Below are 19,185 nucleotides of genomic sequence, written 5' to 3'. Positions count from 1 at the left end.
CGTGGAATACCATGAGTTAAAATTTCCTAGATGTCACTTTTGGCACCATCACACAGTCTTGTACAATGTCATACTTATCTACGTGGGTGAGTAGAGATCCTGCTGTAGGGTCAGGAAAACCTGGGTTTTCTATGGGGAGGTCACTACCTTTCAGTGCTCAAGGCAGCCCTTTAAGATCATGAATTACAGAGCAGACAGTGATCCTGCATCACTGGAGGGAGTTTTCTCATGGTGAGTTCCCTATAAAAATGAAATCATAGGGCAGGTCCAAAAACTATACACAACATTTCCCTTATGTTAGATGGCAAACTTATTGAGGACAACAACCAAGCTTTATTTCATCTTTGTATCCCTAGAGCCCAAGTCAGTACATTGCAGATAGATGCGTTATAAATATTTATTTGAATTGACTTGGCTAGAAAGTGAGATTTCTATTATGTATTGGGGTCAAACTGTGCTTTGGAGGAACATATGTCCAATTATATAATGAAATTTAGCAAGACGAAAGGATTGTGTGTGCAGAAATTTGATTTCCAGGATAATTATCTTAGGTTACATGGATGTCCTGAATGAGGTATCCTTGTATCTGTAAGTGCCTGGCTCTCTTCAAGACTGTGCTGATATCCCAATTTCCTGCCTTCTCAAAGAGGAGTCCCCCAGTTCCTTAATTGCTAGTGTCCTCTTCTCTGACGTTATCTCCAATTTATAATGCATATGTTTTGTGTGGTCAGAGCTGTTTGCATGTTACCTCCTCCATCAAAATGTTGGCTTCTCCACAGTGCCTGTCATATAGTAGGCAATTAATAGCTGTTTGCTGATCCAGTGGGTGGCTGAGAGAGTTGAGAGTTGAGGCTGATGAACTGGGAGGCAGGGGTATTAAAAAGATATCAGTGGGCATACTGAAGCACCTGTGTTTGTGTGTAGGGGAGGAATATGGTAAACTAGATACTGGGCTCCTCATGAGGGGAGGAACTGGAGGACCTGCCTTCCTACTCCGACTCTGCTGCTTACTCCTTGTGTGACTTTGGATAAGTTGTCTTAATTTTCTGGATATCAGTTTCTTCGTCTACAAAAGGAGGGAGTAGAACTAGTTGACTTCTAAGATTCCTTTCAATTCTAATTCCTATGATTCTATGACCTGGAGTCCTGTAGATAATTGTGACAAGAATATTAACTGAGTGATATAGATCAGAGGTGTCAAACTTGCAGCCAGGAATCAGTGCTGCCCAAACCAGATTAAAATGCAATTGGGAAATGTTTAACAAAATAAATCAAAATACAACATAAAAAAACAAAACAAAACAAAACTGTTGGCTTCTTGAGTGTGTGTGTGTGTGTTTTTAACTCTTTTGTGTTCTCAGTTCTTAGCAAGGTGCCTAGTATAGTCTCAGAAATAAGATAGAGGAATGATATAGGTCCATTCCATGTTTATTTTATTAAAGTGTTTTTCAGAAAAAATTTAATTACATGATTTGCATACAGCTTTGACATAGAAAATGAAGCTTTTGACATATTGAGACAAGAGAGTCAGAAGATACGCTGTCTGCCTTTTTTGCATTTGGTGCTGGCAGGGTGGTTATGGTGTTGGTACATCTCAAGCTCTTACATTTTAGCTCCTCTCAAAAACTCTGGTTATCTACAAGCATTGTTCAGTCCTAAAATGGGCAGACTTATATGGAAATCACCTTTTGGACATAATTTATGAAGTTAATAAGAGTCACCAGTGAGGTGGTCCTAGGATCATAGGGTCACAGGATTCAGAGTTAAGAGAGATCTTATCCAACCCTATCCTTTTACAGAGAGCCTGATCCTGAGGCGCAGAAAGGGGAAGTAGTTTATTCAAGGTCATCTAAGTAGTAAATAGCAGATCCAGGATTCAAATCTAGACCTTCTGACTCCCAATCCAGTGCCTTTTCCGTTATACTGTGCTGCCCCTGCCCAAGTTCTTCCACATTCTTATTGAGTCCTGAATTGTCTTGATGGCCTGGGATCCCATAGAAAAGAGCCAGACTGTGTGGACTGTGACACCTTCTCTAGTGGGTACGCCACACCAAAATGCTTGTCTGGTTCTTTCAGTAGTGAGAAGGATGGCACTTTTTGTGCTTCCCAGGACTTCTTTTCACTTGCATTCAATTGCTTAACTGTAAGCACAGCTGATGCTATAACACATGCTCAGGCGTGGCAAGTGTTACCATGTTGGTCAGAGTCTTAGATGGTGAAATGAATGACTCAGGCCTCTGCTTCCTGCTTTTGGAATACTGTGGGGAGCAGGGGCTGCCACACCAGCTAGCCCTGAAAAGAGGCCCAAGCAGAGGCAGCATGGGAGCCTGAGTTCTCCCAGGAGACCCTGTTCTGCTAGGTGCCACTGTTCTCATTGCCCTGCTTGCCCAGCATTGATGACAGCAATTCTATCACCATCAGACCTGCTCCCTTCCTCTTTTGAATGGGGATTCTCTGTGTTGAAGATTGTTACTGCAAGAGCATCACCCCCTCAAAACTCCTCCCTAGGTGCTAGGAGAAGGAAAATTCTAATGGACAAGATCTTATGGGCCGTGCAGCCCTTTTCTTTTTCTAAGATTTATTTCTGTCAACCCTGGAGCATCTTTTCAGGATTTAAAAGAAACATTGAAAAGCAATATTTAAAAAAATATATAAATAAAAAGAAACCACCACAGGCAGAGAGAAAAAAGATGTTTAAGACATGAAGCAAGAAAAAGTCACTTTCTCAATCATTTGAGAGAAAAATGTGGTTTGTGTTTCTCTTCAGGAGATAAGTGTTTTCATGTGGCACGAATCTAAAGAACTAGAAGAAGACCTTCTGCACCTTAGGTGGTTCCTCTGGGAGATTTACAGAAAGTTGTGGAAGAGAAAGCATGAGTGAATGGCAGTCTACACTAGTGGATGGTATACCAGCAGCTATGAGATCATGGATCTAATGAAGTATGGAATGAAATGAATCTACTTTTCTCAGTAACATCTAACTTTTTGCATCTGAATTTCATTCAGAGTGTGTGAGATTAAATGAAGACAGGAGGAGGATATAGGTTGTTATAAATGAAATCTCCTTCTTGGCTACAACGTTGACCAACTTGAATACAATGCAGGATTCTTTCTCAAGACAGAATACAGTGTGACTACTAGCATTTAGCTCTACCTTCCAAAACCTGGTAGAGTGTTTTCTTGAAGACCACTGCTCTTGGATTTAAATGGAAAGAAGTTGCTGCTGCTTAACCTTCCCTTCACTCTCTGAGAGCCAGCCTTTGGAATGAACATGCCAAGGAGGGACCCTTGTTCATTGGTTACTGTGTACTGCATGTGAAGTTCAGATATTAAAAATGGAATGGCAATACAGAATGCATTTGTGAACTGTTGGATGCGTGCCCTCAGATTGAGTACGTGCAAACCATGCACCCAAGAAGGAGGTCTCCTAATGGCTGTTCTTCCTGTACATGATTTTTCACAGGAAAGGTTTTCTGAAAGCATTTTCTCCTAACTCCATGATGAAGTGGAAAGTGGTAATATAACCTACAAGTAAAATAATTTCTTTCACTAATGAGCCCCAGTGGGGACAAAAACCTTTATTTTCAAGATCTGACAATAGTTTTTGACCCCAGAAAGCAAACTAACCATGTTTTGGGTCAATTTGGGTCAAACATGACTTCCTTATCATTTTATTTATCCCCACGGAGCTTTTAGATGGTTTTGTGAGAGAAATATTTAGTGGGGAAAGCATACTGTGAAATTTAGTGCATTATAAAAAATGTGAAGCTATAATGGTAATTAATGTCTCCCACATAAATTATTTTGTTTGGGGTGGGTTTTAGGATATGATTTTATTTTGAGGGCTAAATTTTTTTCCCAGAGGAATACATCTCTAATTTTATAATTGGGATCAGTGATAAGGAGAAGATTAAATATACGTGTCAGATTTATGGATCACCTGTGGTTAATCTATCCTAAAACACTCTTATGGCTAACGTGAGGGAATATCACATTGAGTCTGGCTTTTGACCTGTGTCTGATGGAGTCTTCCCTCCCCCAGTGGAATAGGGCAGATGAGAACAGTTTGCTCCAATGGCTGTGAAGGCGGCCGAAGCAGGCGTTGTGGAGCACTGAGAGCTTGGGCAGACGTCAAAAACGCCAAGGTCGTCTGCTGCATCCTGAGCCATCATCAGTCATTTTGACTTTGTCCTGCCACTGGACTTGGATGACTTTGGAAGAGACAGAGAGGTTGATGATGTTCAGCAGCCCTGCTTCTCTTAAACTTGATTCATGTACAAGTCAAGATATCAACCACCATCCACTATGTTGCCCCAGCATTGTGATGTCATTGGCCCTCTTTGAAAATGAAGGCTGTGCAACAGCAACAAGGGAGTGTCTTCAGTTGGTCTTTAGCTCAGCACCATGCTGACCTGGGGAAAGTGAGCCTATGAGGAGATGCTGACCGCGTCAGGAGCTCTGGGTCCAAGCTCCATAGTGACAGTTCATGGGCTGGGGGACTGTGTACTCCCTACAGGCCCCAGAACTTAGAAGGTGCTCCATGAATAATTATTGATTTATTGGTAAGTATTTTCTTTTGGGGGTGGTGCTGGCTTGGGGTCCCTAGGTCTTTTTTTTTTGCTAGTGGACAAGGGGAACATAGAGCATTCTCTTTTATCCATCTCAGTAACCTTTTTGTGGATAGACTTCTTCTTTAGTTCTATGGCTGCAACAGCTTTCTTTTCCTTCTATTTCTAAGGTTTGACTCCTCAGCAGAGAGCTGTTATGTCTCTACTGATAAGAACAGAAGAGTATCACTGGCAGTGAAATGAAAGCCAGACACATGTAGCCCCTGGGAGTTCAGTTTTGATTCTTAAGGGTCCAAGTTGTCTTCCAGGCGATAGGGATGCTAGAGAAGAAGTTTTGCTCAGGTTGTTCTAAATGAGGTCCTTTCCGCCTCTGGGATTCTGTGACCCAAAGATCCAGGGACCTTTTGCTTAAGCCAGTCTGGCACTTCATTATCTTGGTGCTGAAAAGGTACCTGACATAGGTTCGTAAAAGGGGTCTCCCAGATGATCTGTTTCAACTGCCTTAGTTTACAGCTAAGGAAGACAAGAATAATAGAGAGGAAGTGACATGCCTGGTGTCACACTGGTCATTGAGAAGCCAGAATTCAAAGCTAGGCAATCTGACAGAAGCTCCAAGCAGTGTGGAAGGCAACTTGAGTAGGCGTCCTGGAATGCCATAATAGTTCCTTGTATTTCTCTTAATGCTTTCTATTTCTCATTGTGCTGTTATGTCTGTTATCTCATTTGATTCTTTTAAAAACGTTGTGAGGTAGGCAAGGCACTTTGCAGGTAACTAGACTGAAGCTCAGAGGAATCTTTGATTGATTATGTCCAGGGTCAAATAGCAAACTGGTAGTGGAGACTTGAATGCAGGTTTCCTTACTCCAGTCCAGGAGGGCTCTGGGGAATCCTTAGTGAGTATAAAGTAGTAGACCATTCCAACTGAGGGTTCCCAGTGGAATCTGTGGCAGGCTCTAAGCTGCTGTACTTTTTGCTAAAATGTTAATGTACTTTAAGCTATGGAAAAGTGAATTGAAAGTAGTCAGATTTCGCAGGAGAGCCTTGACCTCCTAGTCAATGTTAGACCTTGGTTGTCTCTGACCCATTTAGGTGTTGTAAGGGATTAACAAGGGGCAGTGCTCCAGGAGATGTCACAGGCCATGGTTCCCTGTGGCTAAAGTAGAGAGAAGAGTGGTGGTAGGAGGGAAAGTTGGGTGGAATTTGCAGAGGGCTAGATTTTGGCTCAAAGCAAGGAAATATTTCCTTTAACAACAAGAGCTGCACCAAAGAGGAAGGGCCTGCCTTGAGTTCTAGTGAATTCCCTACCTACCAGATATCTTCTGGTAGAAGCTGTCAGAGTTTTGAGCGGGAATTCCTCTGTTGTATGGGTTAGACTTCAGAAGCCCCTTCCAACTCTGAGAAAGCAAGATTTGTTGGTGGGATGGTGCCAGTGACCTAGAGTAATGACTTTAGTTTTCAGCATGTTCTTGGCTTTTAGAGATCTTGTTATGGTAAAGGCATGGGGAGGGAGAGTTAGTCTGGTCCCTCAGAGAAGATGCCACCTTGGGTATCTACATGAAGCCCCACTGTGCTCATATTTTATGGCTAAGATGGAAGATGAAAAAAAAAGATGTTTTGGTACATGAACCCTACAGACAGCATTTCGGGATGGATGGAAAACAGCTGATTTTGCAGTTTTTACATTCCTACGGTATTAGAGCTAACTGGGACCTTAGAAATTATCTGGTCCAACCTAATTTTACAGAAGAAACTGAGACCCAGCCATATCATGTGGCTTGCCGAAGGCCACACCAGTAGTAAGTAAGCAGAAGAGTTGGCCCCCATGCCCTGCTAGCTACACATGTAGAGCCTTCCCTTAGAGCTGCCTTTAGAATGTCAGGGGGCTTAGTGTGCACAACACAGCCTCTCTGCAGAGGAGGAGCCAGAGGCCAGACTTGTTGGAGATCCTGCAGTAGGTTGATGGCCCAGCAGAGGGAATTCCTGACTCTCGTTCTAGTTCCATTGTTGACAGCTCCTCACAGAGGCTACCTATCCATGGTATGGAAAAGGGGAGGGAGTCCAGGGCACACCTGGGTTTAGGTAAGTCAGTAGCCGTTTTTTAAAGAATGAGGACATGAACAGAAGGTGTAGACAGTTAAACAGATATGTGGCCACCTGTAATTGTTTATGCCTCTGAGAAGTATTGAAAAATGCCTAGATTTGGGTTTTGGATGAAGTCAAGAACCAGAGAATCTAGTTTCCATGTTCTCAATCAACCCAGTTCAATTCAGTTTATTTCAACTCAATGATTATTTTTTGAGGTCACTTAGCTCACAGATTAAACCTAGAGACTAACTCTTTTCCCTGGAGGCTTCTTCTGTAGGCTGAATAAATAGGAAACGTCAGGGTGCTGAAGGAAGGGGTCCTGCTTTTAGAGTCAAGGGATGTGGTTAAGTGGCTTCCCTTCTCTGGCTACCTTTGTAGAATAAGGCATCTGGACCAGATGATCCTTGTGGCTCCTCCCAGCTCTAAAGCCTGTGGTCTCATGAAGAACCTTGCCAGATATCGCCCACAGTCTGAATCTTACCAGTAACTGACATAATCTGGGGTATAAAACACAGCAAGTTTCATGTCCTTCAGTATGTACCCAAGCGCCTCTTTTCCATGGTGACAGGTCTCATGTCTGCTAGGAAACTCCCCCGAGCACAGTCATTCCAAACTGGCTTTTGGATGTTTCTGTCACTGGCTTAGAAGAAAATGGTGATGCAATAGATAGCATACGAGGAGTCTGAAGTGGAAGGGACCATACGATGCACAATGTTCCAGCTGGAAAGGAATTGAAAACACCAAATGTAACAGCTGGAATTGACTTGAGAACGTGGAATGTTGAGTTAGAAAAGATCTTGGAGATCATTTAGGATAGCTCTTCACTTGATGGAGGAGGGTACTTGAGTGATTCAGAGGTCACTTTAAAATCCTCTCCTTCCCTTAAGCTATCCATGAAATTCCTCCCTTCCGTTGATGCTTCATTATGCCTTAGAACCCTGGTGTCTTGGAGTCTGTGCCTTTGGAGTGCAAGCTCTGGCAGCTTTGCCCTGTCGAGCTGGGCAGGCTTTGAGTACGGGCCTGGGGATGCACTGGGCATTAGTATATTGGAGTGCAGAGAGGTGCATCATAGTGGCAGGCCCTCCACGGACACATTGCCTCATGAAGACGTTCTACTCAAGCTTGCAGTGTCCCTACCAGTGAATTAATGAATCCTTGAGATCCTAAAGGATGTAATTAAAAAAATAAACCAGCAGTGATGTAATTATAATCTATACTCAGGGGCAGTTGATCAGCCCATTTGCTTAAAGGTATTGCTGGTAATGAGGGTCGTCCAGCCCCAGAAGGGTGGGCTGCATCACGATGGAAGGACTAGAGCTCTTAGCCGTCCTTAGTGTGTTCATAGGAGGGGCTTGTCCAAGGTCTCTTCTAGTTCTAAAATTAAGTGATTCTATGGGCAAAGACAACTGAACTTGAGTGGCAGATGATTTAATTTTAATAATTTAGGCCCTTTGATGTTGGAATCTTTCTTTTTTAAGGGGAAAATATTTTAGATGAAGGCTATATTGTGTATTGGAAGGAACTCTGGGATCTGAAAACTTGGGTTTAAGTCCTGGTGTCTGTGTGACCTTGGATGAGATCTCTCCCACCCTGTGCACCTCGCTTTCCTTGCCTATAAATGAAGGAGAAGGGAATAAGCATTTATATAGTGGCTAATATGTGCCAGGCACCGTGCATGTAAATAGATATTTGATCAGGTGACCTTGAAAGTCTGTTCTAGCTCTGATATTTTAGGATATTTTGTTTTAAAGGATTGACTCTTTAACCAGGGTTCTTTGTATAGAATATAAGTCAGCAATGTTAATACATCAAACTTCCTTATAATATCCTGAGGGTGTAATAATGCAAGGCCACAGTCTCATAATTCATCACTAAATTCCCTTGAACAGGTTTCAAGGGAGACCAGTTCAATACCAACCAGTGAGTTCTTACATAGTTCTCCGGTGACTGAGCATAAGCATTTAGAAGTTTGCCAGTAGCAGCGTTCCAAATGTCTCATAAGTGTTTCTGCTTCTAGAGGCAGTGCAGTGGAAGGAGAAAGTGTTCTGGCCTTGGCTATGAGAGGTCTGGGTTTGAATCCAGGCCCAGAGACTAATTCTCTCTGGACAATAAAGGCCTTTTCCCTATACAATCTCAGTTTTCTCCTCTGTGATATAAGAGGGGTCACCTAGAGCAGAGATGTCAAACATCAGGCCAGGGAATGCAACCAGAACCTGATAAAATGTCATTGAGAAATATTTAGCAAAATAAATAAAAATACAATACAACAGAGCTAATGGTAACATGTGGCTTCCTAGGTCAGTCTATAGCCCTCAGGGAGCCTTATGGAGAGATCAATGACCTCGAACATCTTTCAGGTTCGTCTGAGCTCCCTTGCTCCTAACAGGCTAAGAAGTGACTTCATCTGTCTGAACTGGTTTCTTTCTCCATGGAATGGTAGTAGTGGTGGTGGTGGGGGTAATACTTGCACTTCCTTAAAGCAATAGAGAAATGGGAGGTTATTTAATTTTACCAAATAAGTTAAGATTGAAAAGACTAACTGAGGAAAAATTGTACTTCCCCAAACTCAGTAGACTCTGTTTTTGGGAAAAAGGTCAAGTTGTGAGGCCTTGGAACAGGGATTTAACATTTTAGGAAAGCTAAGAAAAAGGGTGTGTCTGTATGTTGTATTTGGGAGAAGAAATGTCTGTGTAATTAATATTTACAGTCACTAAAGGTAGTGTTTCTATTGTACCCACAAATAGAAGTATATATATATATTTATATTTATATATATATAGCACTTAATTAAGATGCTCTTTTGTGGTGAGGGAAAACATCTGTTGCCCCCTTCCCCTCCACAACTTTTAATCCATTGTATTTTAAAGTTCTTCAGAGTCCAACTAGCAGACAAACATAGTCACTGTGTCCACAGCAGGAGAGGTTGGGTGTGGGAATGAGATCTCAAGAAAAATAGAAGACAGCAGATAAAACCTGCACGTGCTGAGCTTAATTTTTGGTAGATTGTGAAACAAGTTATATATCCATATTCCCTGGTCTTTTCTTGTTTGGTTTCTACTATACCCAAGTCTACAGGAAACTAAGGGGAGAAACATCACAATTTAATTCCTTCCCCCCTGAAAATTCCAAATGCAGAGTTCAGGTGCAATTCAGATTCCAAACACTGTTTCTTCATACTTCTTCATACTTCCTCCCCTCCCACAGTGTATTGGCATCAGTTGATCAGGTTTAAAGACTTTCTCCTTGGCTCAGAAGAAAGGTACTGCATGGCTTCCTAGGAAATAAAGAGGTTTGGGGCAAAGAAGTGTTTTTCCAACCAGACATTTTCAGATTGCTGAAAATGGATGCTGCCGGTATGCATGCAACAGTGTCTTCCTCTGGGCCTGCCCATGGCTCCTCATATTCTCTTCCAGGTAAAAATATCCACCCTCCTGGGCCTTTAATGAATATAAAATGTTAGCCAGATTCTTCACTAGGGTGCTGAGTTCAAGAGTTCTGGAAGAGTGTTTCACAGTCAGCAAATGTTTCTACTGTGGAGGGAAATAGAATATTTGACACAAATGCAAGGCAAAAAAAATTCTCTCTCCAACCAACTGGACCCCAATGCCCCCAGCCATCCCCCGATCGCCCAGCTCTAGGAAGGTTATTTGTACGGTCGCAGAAATCTGGAAACTTTGGACCGCAGGAGCTTGATGAACGATCTGGGGAACATCTCCTTGGACTCTTGTGCCGTGTATTTGAAATAGTTTTGAGGATGTGCCAACACATCGAAGAGGGCTTTAAGCAGCTTCTTGTCCTGTGGAAGAAGAGAGAACATGGCATGAGGAATGTGGCCATTATGGGACACTCTGAGCGTGACCTTTGACCAGCTGCTTTGTTTCTAGATCATTGTCTTTGTCCCAATCCGAGCTTTAACCAGTGACGACAACACTGTTATCCTGGGGCTGGCATCTCCTCTCCGGTCCTCTCCCAGAAGAGACCCCAAAGACTCAGTGTCATCCCATTCTATATCATGTATGATAGGGGGTAGAAAAGGCTAGTTGCTGTACGCTGGAGAAGAAAAATGAAAGAGACCGAATCAGAGGCAGCATAGGAATGGCACTCATAGAGAAAGAATGCTGACAGAAATCTTACCTGTGTCTCGCACTGAGGAGACAGCGCCAAAAGAGGGAGGACACTAGAGATGCATCATTGCCTTTCTGAGAAATTAATGGCCTGCTGGGAAAAGTCATGAAGGATACATAAATAGCTGAAAAGAAAGATAGAAAAGACAACTCTGCCCCCTTTGGCAGAGACAGGACTTTTGGAAGCACTCTCATTTGCATAGAGATGATAGCCATTGGAGCTGTTCAGATCAATGAGGGAGAGAGTATATAGAGAGAAGGTAAGAGGATTCAGGACAGAGCTCTGGGGGACAGCTGCACTAGGGGAGCAGGAGAGAGATGGATGACAGATCCAGCAAAGTCAGACTGGTAGGAAGGAGGAGGAGGAGGAGGAGGAGGAGGAGGAGGAGGAGGAGGAGGAGGTGGCAAAAAGTAACACAGGCTGCAGTGGTCAAAGAAGATGAGGACTGAGGAAGATTATTGGATTTAGTTCTTAAGGGATCATTAATAACCTTGAAGAGAGTGATTTTACTCAACTATGAAAGTCAGAAATCAGATCACAATAGATTGAGAAGTGTGCAGGTATTGAGGGAGTGACTAGGAGATATTTTGGAGTTTTACAGTGAAAGGAGAGAAACATGGTGATAGCTTAGGGGTGACAGAGTCAAATGATGTGTTTTTGAAGGATGGAGTAGATCCGGCCATGATTCTGGGTAGAAGGGAAGGAACCTGTAGAAAGATGAGAAAAAGGGAACTCTCAGGGGCAGTTGAGGGGGAACTCCTAAAAAGAGACAGGGTGGGTTGGATTGAGGGCAGTGATAGAAGAGTTGGCCTTCACAACAAGGGGGACCTCTTCCTCAGAGACTGGAACAAAGTACATGAATGAAGAGTCATTCATTCAAAAAGTAAATCAATGAAAAAGAGGAACTTTGAGATATGGAACAGGGGAGATGGAGTTGCTCAGGGTTGTGTGGTCTTGATGTTTTTAGTATAGTCATAGACGTCATTGAGATGGAGTGGCGGGGAGAGTGGCACTGAAATGTATTCAGGAGGAAGGCCAAAGTGGAGGTGAACCCTGAGGCTGAGGGTTTGTGTGTGAGAGAAAGTCAATCAACTAGAATGTAGGAGCCTATATGTGTCCAGGCATTGTGCTGGGTGATAGAGATAGACAGACAAAATGGAAACAGTTGCTTGTCATTGAAGAGTTTACGTTCTGTCCGTGGGGATAACACATATATACAGATACAAGTAAACTAAGCATGAGGTAAAGGAGATCAGGAATAGCCTCATATGGATGTCATTTGGGCTGAGCCTTTACTACGAAGGCTGGAGATTCTGAAAAGGGGAAGTTAGGAGGGAACACAGTCCAGGCCCAGAGCAGCCTGTTCAAAGGATAGAAGAGGAAGCACCATGTGGGAAGACAAGCACAAAGGCCAAGGTTGGCTGGCCCAATGAGTGCTAGAGAGAGTAACATGTGATAAGGCAGGTTGTGAAAGGTTAAAATTGTTTTTTTCTGTGAATTACACTTTGTGAATGCCTCTTTGTTTTTCATTTAACATTTTTATTTTCAGTTCCAAATTCTCACCCTCCCTTCACCTCCTTCCCCCACTCATTGAGAAGGCAAGAAATATGATGCCTATTATATATGTAAAGTCATGCAAAATGTATTTCCACATTAGCCATGTTGTGAGAAAAAAAAACAACAAAAAAATAAAGTGAAAAAAGATCTGCTTCAACGTGCAGTCGGAGTTCATCAGTTTTCTCTCCAGGTGTGGGTCTCATGTTTCATCCCGAGTCCTCTGGAATTGTCTTGGATCATTGTGTTGATCAGAGTATCTTACATTTTCACAGTTGATTTTCATTACAATGGGTACAGGGTTTTCTTAGTTCTGCTGTATGAGCTTTAAATAGAGCTGAACAGAGGAGTGTGTATTTCATGCTAGTGTTAACAGGAAGTCACTGGAGCTTTTGGGGAGATGACACAGCCATGACATGGACATTAAAGAGATCACCTTCTTGTTGTCCTCTTGGGTAATACTTCCTCTCCTATCCCTGTGCCTTTGAACAGGCTGTGCCCAGGCATCGAATGCTTTCCCTCCTAACCTCTACTTCTTATTCTCTCCAGCCTCCTTAAAGGCTTGATCTGAATGACATCCTGATGAGGCAGTTCCTGATTTCCTTTATCTTAAGTTTATTTTGTATGTATTTGTATATATGTGTTTATGTATGTTCTTTCCTCTTAACTTGAAAAGGCCAAGGTCCCGCACTGCACTGTAGGCCATCTCTAGTTGTCCTGATCCGTATCTGGCCACTGGATCCAGATGACTCCAGAGGGGAAAGTAAGACTGGTGACTTTGCTCCGCCCTCCCTCACTTAACTCCAATTCACTTGCATGTCATGGCATCACCTCCCTGATGTCGTGGTCCACTGAGACAGCGTAAACTCTTCAGCAGTGGGAAGTGAGCACTTCACTATGAGGAGGATGGACTGGAGGGGAGAGTGCCTCGAGGCAGGGAGACTACGGAGGAGGCTGTTTCACAATCTATGTGAAAGGTGATGAAAGCCTGAGATAGCATGGTGGCCACAGTGTGAGTGGAGAGAAGGAAATGGATGTAGGGAGGTAGAATTAACAAGACCTGGAAACTGATGGGACATAAGGAGAGGGAAAGTGAGGAGCTGAGGATGACAATGAGGTCATGAACAACCACAGTGACTGGAAGGATGGTGGGGACCTGGACAGAAATAGAGATGTGTAGAAATAGATAAAGGTTTTTTTTTTTGGGGGGGGAATGAATTCTCTTTTGGACATGTTGACTTTGAGATGTCTATGACACTGGGGTTTAAGAGAAAAGGCAGGGCACTGTTATGAATTACTAAGGCTAAGGCAAATAACTGAATAATTTAGGGATGTCAATATTTTTATTCCTATTACTAATTTAATGTAGGATATTTAGAACGGGAGGGCAGCTAGGTGGTTCAATGGATAGAGCACAGGGCCTGGAGTAAGGAAGACTCATTTTCCTGAGTTCAAATCTGGCCTCAGACACTTACTAGTTATGTGACTCTGGGCAAGTCACTTAACCCTATTTGCCTCTGTTTCCTCATTTGTAATATGAGGTGGAGAAGGAAACGACAAACCATTCTAGTATCCGTGCCAAGAAAACCCCAAATGGGGTCATAAAGAGTCAGATACAATGAAACAACTGAACAACAGAATTTAGAAAAAGAAGGCTTGGGAAGTTAACAGCTAGCTAAGGTGGTTACTGAAAATGGGATTTGGATTTCAGAGCCACACCTTGAACTATAGGAATGATGAGCTTTTGGCCAAGAATGGAGGCTATGTTATGAGGGGCTGGTAGAAGCATGTTTGCCTAGAGTTCCATATATCTGGTCAAGATGCCTATAAATGCAAAATGAAAGTGGTGGGAGAAAACTGTGCACATGGATCTGTAGAGCTTGGTATTGTAGAAAGTACCAGGTGAAGCGCAAGGAGAAAAAACCAGGAATTCATGGGAGAAGATATCCACAAAGAGGCAGCAGAGAAGTTCATGGATTTTGACGTCAGCACACAAATGCACAAAGCATGAGCAGTATGGAAGGCAAAGGGTGCAAACTGGGCCTCGTGGGTGTGTCCAAGGTTCAGCTGAGACTCGTGGAAGAGTTCACTTTACCCCAAAGAATAAAAGGGTCTGGGAGCTACAGGGAGGCAGATCGAGGTGGGGGCATAAGAAACAAACTTGCTCATAATTAGAGCTGTTCAAAAGGGACACAGGCTGTCTCAAGAAATAGTACGTGCCCTTTCACTGAATGTCTTCAAGTGAGGACATGAGGACCACTTGTTGGCAGTATTGAAAAGAGGATGCTTAGTCGGGTCTGGGTTGGACCAACTGGCCACTAACATCCCTTCCAACTCTTAGATTGTGTGATTCTGTAGATTCATCTCTTCATTTGGGCATCATGGCAGGCAGGATCATTTTTCCATCTTTTGCTCTTTGCTGGTTTGTGAGGTAATACTCTTCACAATTTTCAATTCAGTTATTTCGTACTACCTACTCTGTGTAAGACAGTGTGCTGCATATTACGGGAATAGAATGACAAATATTATATAGCCTCTGCTCTCAAGGAGCTCACCTGTTAGGGGAATATAGCATGCATGGATAAGCATAATGTAAGGAAAGGGGAGTGAAGGAGTCGATGGAGGAAATCAGACAAATTGCTCTAGTATAATATGAAGAAGCAGAGATCACTTTCACCTGGAGAAGTCATGAATGAAGGAGAATATAAACTGAGCTTTGAAGAAAGATAAAGATTCTAAAAAGTGCCCATGAAGAGGGCATGCATGGCAGGCATGGGAGGCAGCTTGTCCCAATGTCCAGGGACAGGAGATAGGATAGTGAGACAGCATGGCATTTGAGGAACAGCAGCCAGGAATCCAGTTGGACTGGAACGTAGAATGCTGGAGGAGGAGTAATGTGGAACAAGGGGGAGGAGGTAGGTTTGATGTAGGTTATAGAAAGGCTTAAATGCAAGGCTGACAAATCCATATTCTCTCGAGGAGACAATAGGGAGGTCCAGGGTGTCATGTTTTGCATGTGTTGAGCTTGAGATGTCTATGGGACTGTGAAGGTTTTTGTGCAAGAGAGGAATGTTTGGGGAACGGAGGTGGGTAATAGCACCTTTTGTTTCTTAAATCCCAATCCATCATTTCCAATGTTCCTCCCCTGCATTTCCTGTGCCCAACTCTCATTGAAGTCATCTAACAACTGTGTATACTTTGACTTGGTTTGGAGGATTTTGTGAGACCTTTGTAGCGTCCTCTCTACTTGTTCATCTTTCATAGCAGATATTGGTGCCCTTCCCTGCATATCTCCAGGTTGTTTGTGTTCACCATTTGCTTGCACATCAAGGCTGACTGGGGATGACTAGGGATCCCAGGAAAAAAGGTGGTGCCTGTTCCCTTTGGGCCCACAATGAGATCAGTGCCACCAATGTTTTCTTTCCCTCTTCTGAGAATCTTGGAGCTGTCCTTCCATTTCAGCTGCAACTTCTTGGTCTTCTGGTTTTATTTATAGTGAATAATGTCAGTATGGCTGAAGTTCAGGTCCTCCAATATGTACCAATTCACTGGTCATTGGACAAAGACTCTTACATCTGAAGCCCTAACAGTTAAACAAAGGTTTGTAGGCAGTCTAAAAATGGTGTGATTCTCAGCCTAAGGACCATTTAAAACAACTGCTAGTGGGTCATCACAGCCAGAATAATTCATTACTTAGTGAATGGCCTGTTGGTGATAAACCACCCTGTATTTAGCTAGGTTGGTGCTTAGACAGCTGATAGTGTGTATTTCTAGGGATTTAGCCAAAGCCCTTCCAGTTTGCTAGAACCAGGGCATGCATTCCACCAGCACAGCCTTTGAGAAACTGGGTCACTTCTATGCCATGATGAGTCATCGGAGGAAGACTGTTGTGGAGGGCAGCTTGTCTTATCACTTAAGGGGCATGGAAAATGGGATTTTTTTACCTTAAAAAATATGTACGTTAATAAGAGATCATTTTAAAAAGTCTCCTTCATTTTGCTTTCTATAATGTAGCACCCTAAATGGTTGCATTTCTTGCCTTCTCTAAGCTGACTTTGTTTATCTTCATCTAGTCCACCTCCTCCATTATATAAATGAAGAAATTGAGGCCCAGTGAGGGTAATGGGCCTGCCTGAGGCCTCAGAGTGAGGCAGTGATAAAGCTGGGACTAGAATTCTGGCCTCTACTCCAAGTCCAATTGTCTTTCAACTCTGGTTGCTTTCCCCTAGAGCTGCTGCTGCTTTTCTAGGGCTGAAGAATTGCAGAGCACCAGGGCTGGAAGAAACTTTAGAAGTCTTCAAGTCCAACCTCTAATCCCATCTATGCTGTCCATAGCAAAAAGCATCCAACCTTCACTTAAACACTTCCAGTGATGGGGAATTTACCATTGTTCTCAGCTCATAATCACTCAGTGCCTGACTTCTGAAACTCCCTGAATTAGTGGTATAGGCTCACACCAGGTCCTTCAATTTCTTCTTTCCCCAAATCTAGCTTTTGGGTCAATAGCATCCCATAGTGCTTTTGGTCACTAAAACTCACCATTGTTGACAGTGAATTTTTTTTTAAACCTGGTTCACAAGAAAGGAGTTCTGGATTCAGGATTCAAAATCCATGCCTAAAGTCATTTCTTGTACACCAATTTCTTATTTGGACTAGATGACTCTAAGCAAAGATCCTTCTATTTCCAATATTGTAACATTATAAGACCCCTTTCAAGGGGATATAAACATGGTTGTGAATTGTCATGGACAGCTAATGATTCTAATAGTGAAGTGAAATTCTGTTAAATGTGATTGTATTAAATATTGCAGTATTGTAAAAAGAGCCCTGGCTTTGGAGGCAGGTGGCTGGGGTTAAAGTACCTTCCCTCTCTGGGCACAATAGTCCTCACCTGTAAAATGACGGAGTTGGACTAGCTTATCTACCCCTTTCACCTCTAGACCTGAGATTGAAATGGAGACTTGGGTTGTGGAAAAACGGCAAAGACAGCAGGAGAGAGGAGGGCCTGAGAGTGTAGGTGGAAAACTGTTAGAAGTTAAAATTGGAAGAAAATGAAATGATTGTTGGAGGCCACAGCATAATCAAGGACAGATGTATGTGAGTACCTGTGCTTACAAATAAATAGAAAATATAAAAGATACAAGAAGAGAAAGAACTTGGGGGCTAAACATCCCTAACTGTCTAGCTAATAAGAGAAAACATTGACATGAGAACATCAAATACAAGGTGTCCCAAAAGTCTTAGTGCAGTCACTTAAATTAATTGCAGTAATTAAATTAATATATTAATGAGCATATTATAATAACATGTGAATATAATTATATTAATATAATACATAATGTGTTATATTTTAATATAATTATATATAATATATAACAATATAATTATGACAATATAATATATGATTATAATATATTATTAAATTATAATGTATAATTATATTATTAAATAATATTAATTATATATAGTTAATATAATTGTTAGAATATTAACCATTATATTGATAAATAATATAGTATATCATATATAATATGGAATAATATTATATATAACATATTAATATAATAGCTATTAAACTAATAATAGCTTAAGCCTGCACTAAGACTTTTGGGACATGCTATACTCATGTAAGCCTCTTTGACCTTATATAAATTCTCTTCACTGAAGGTGCTGCCAGGGCTTGGATCCTATTAGGTCTCCCCAAGTTGTGGTGACTATGCAATTCAATGCAATTCTAAATTCCACTTCAAATATAATTAAATGTATAATAAGTTTCTACTGTGTGCAGAACCTTGTGGTGGGAGTTTATCTAAACTAACTATAGACAAGGCATTTGAGTAGCACAATGGAGAGTCTCGTCAGCAAGCATTTACTTGACTTGGATGGAGTATTTATTGTACCTGCAGGCTGGAAGACAGATTCAGATCCTGCCTCTGGCATTTTACTAGCTATAAGTGTAACTCTGGGCAAATCCTTCAACCTCTCTGTCTCTGACCATCTAGAAAACAGGGATAAGAATATCTTCCTCAAAAGGATATTGCTATAGTTGAGGGATATTGAGATAATAGTTGTCAAGAGCTTTTCAAACCTTAAAACACTATATATGAATTTTAATAAAGTAAGACACGGGTTCCTACCTGAAGAGAGCTAAGACATACAGATAGCTATAACACAAAAGAATAATCTCATGCGGGAGATGCCAAGTGCTGGGTAAGGTCTGACATCTTCAAAGTTTGTTGTCAAGTATATCAGTGATCAACGATGTCTTCATGACAGAGTTGGCTTCGAGTTGATCTTGGGTGGGTATTCAGCAGGCCAAGAGGGGGAGGGGTGACATTTCCAGCACAGGAATTGGTCTCAGAAAAGTCATGGTGGTAGAACACAGAGTGCGTTTGGGGTACAAAGATTTATCCAGTTTGGCTGGAGCATAGAGAGGAATACAGTCAGGGAAGATTCCCAGGAAAGGATGGTTCCACATTGTGGAGGACCTTGGATGGCAAAGATCACTGGACAAGGAGTTGGAGCTTTCCTTGCTAGGCAACAGGGAGCCACTGAGGAATTTTGGGTGGAAGAGTAACAGGCCCAGATAGATGTATAAAGAAGATTATTCTGGTAGCTGAATGACATTGGTTAGAGTGAGGGTGATGGTAGAGGCAGGAGTACTGGCAAGGAGCCTGTTATCCTAGTCTAAGTAGGTGGTAATAAGTGCTTTGACTAGGCTAGCGTGTGGGAATACAGCAGAGGAGGCAGATGTAAGAATGATTATGGAGGTAGATCTGCTAGGGTCTTCTACATGTTTAAAAAGCTGTGTTTAAAACTGCCCTAGAACTTTTGGGACACCTAGCGTAAAAGA

The 19,185-nt window shown here is 42.2% G+C and overlaps 1 protein-coding gene across 3 annotated transcripts in view; it reads right to left on the bottom strand.

Annotated features, from left to right (window-relative positions):
* Positions 1-1,412: 1,412 nt before the first annotated feature.
* Positions 1,413-19,185, bottom strand: part of SCUBE1 (signal peptide, CUB domain and EGF like domain containing 1) — a 257,400-nt gene continuing 239,627 nt past the window's right edge. For all 3 annotated transcript variants that reach the window (XM_020982814.2, XM_020982816.2, XM_020982815.2), the window contains one exon: positions 1,413-10,449. In XM_020982814.2, coding sequence (XP_020838473.1) covers positions 10,297-10,449 — 153 coding nt within the window. In that variant the 3' untranslated portion in view covers positions 1,413-10,296. The remainder of the gene's footprint in view (positions 10,450-19,185) is intronic.

Source organism: Phascolarctos cinereus, unplaced genomic scaffold (genome assembly GCF_003287225.1).
Source record: "Phascolarctos cinereus isolate Bilbo 61053 unplaced genomic scaffold, phaCin_HiC Scaffold_1;HRSCAF=81, whole genome shotgun sequence".
In the NCBI taxonomy this organism is placed as follows: domain Eukaryota; kingdom Metazoa; phylum Chordata; class Mammalia; order Diprotodontia; family Phascolarctidae; genus Phascolarctos; species Phascolarctos cinereus.
The sequence above is the reverse complement of the archived record's forward strand: the minus strand, read 5'-3'. Positions and strand labels throughout refer to the sequence as shown.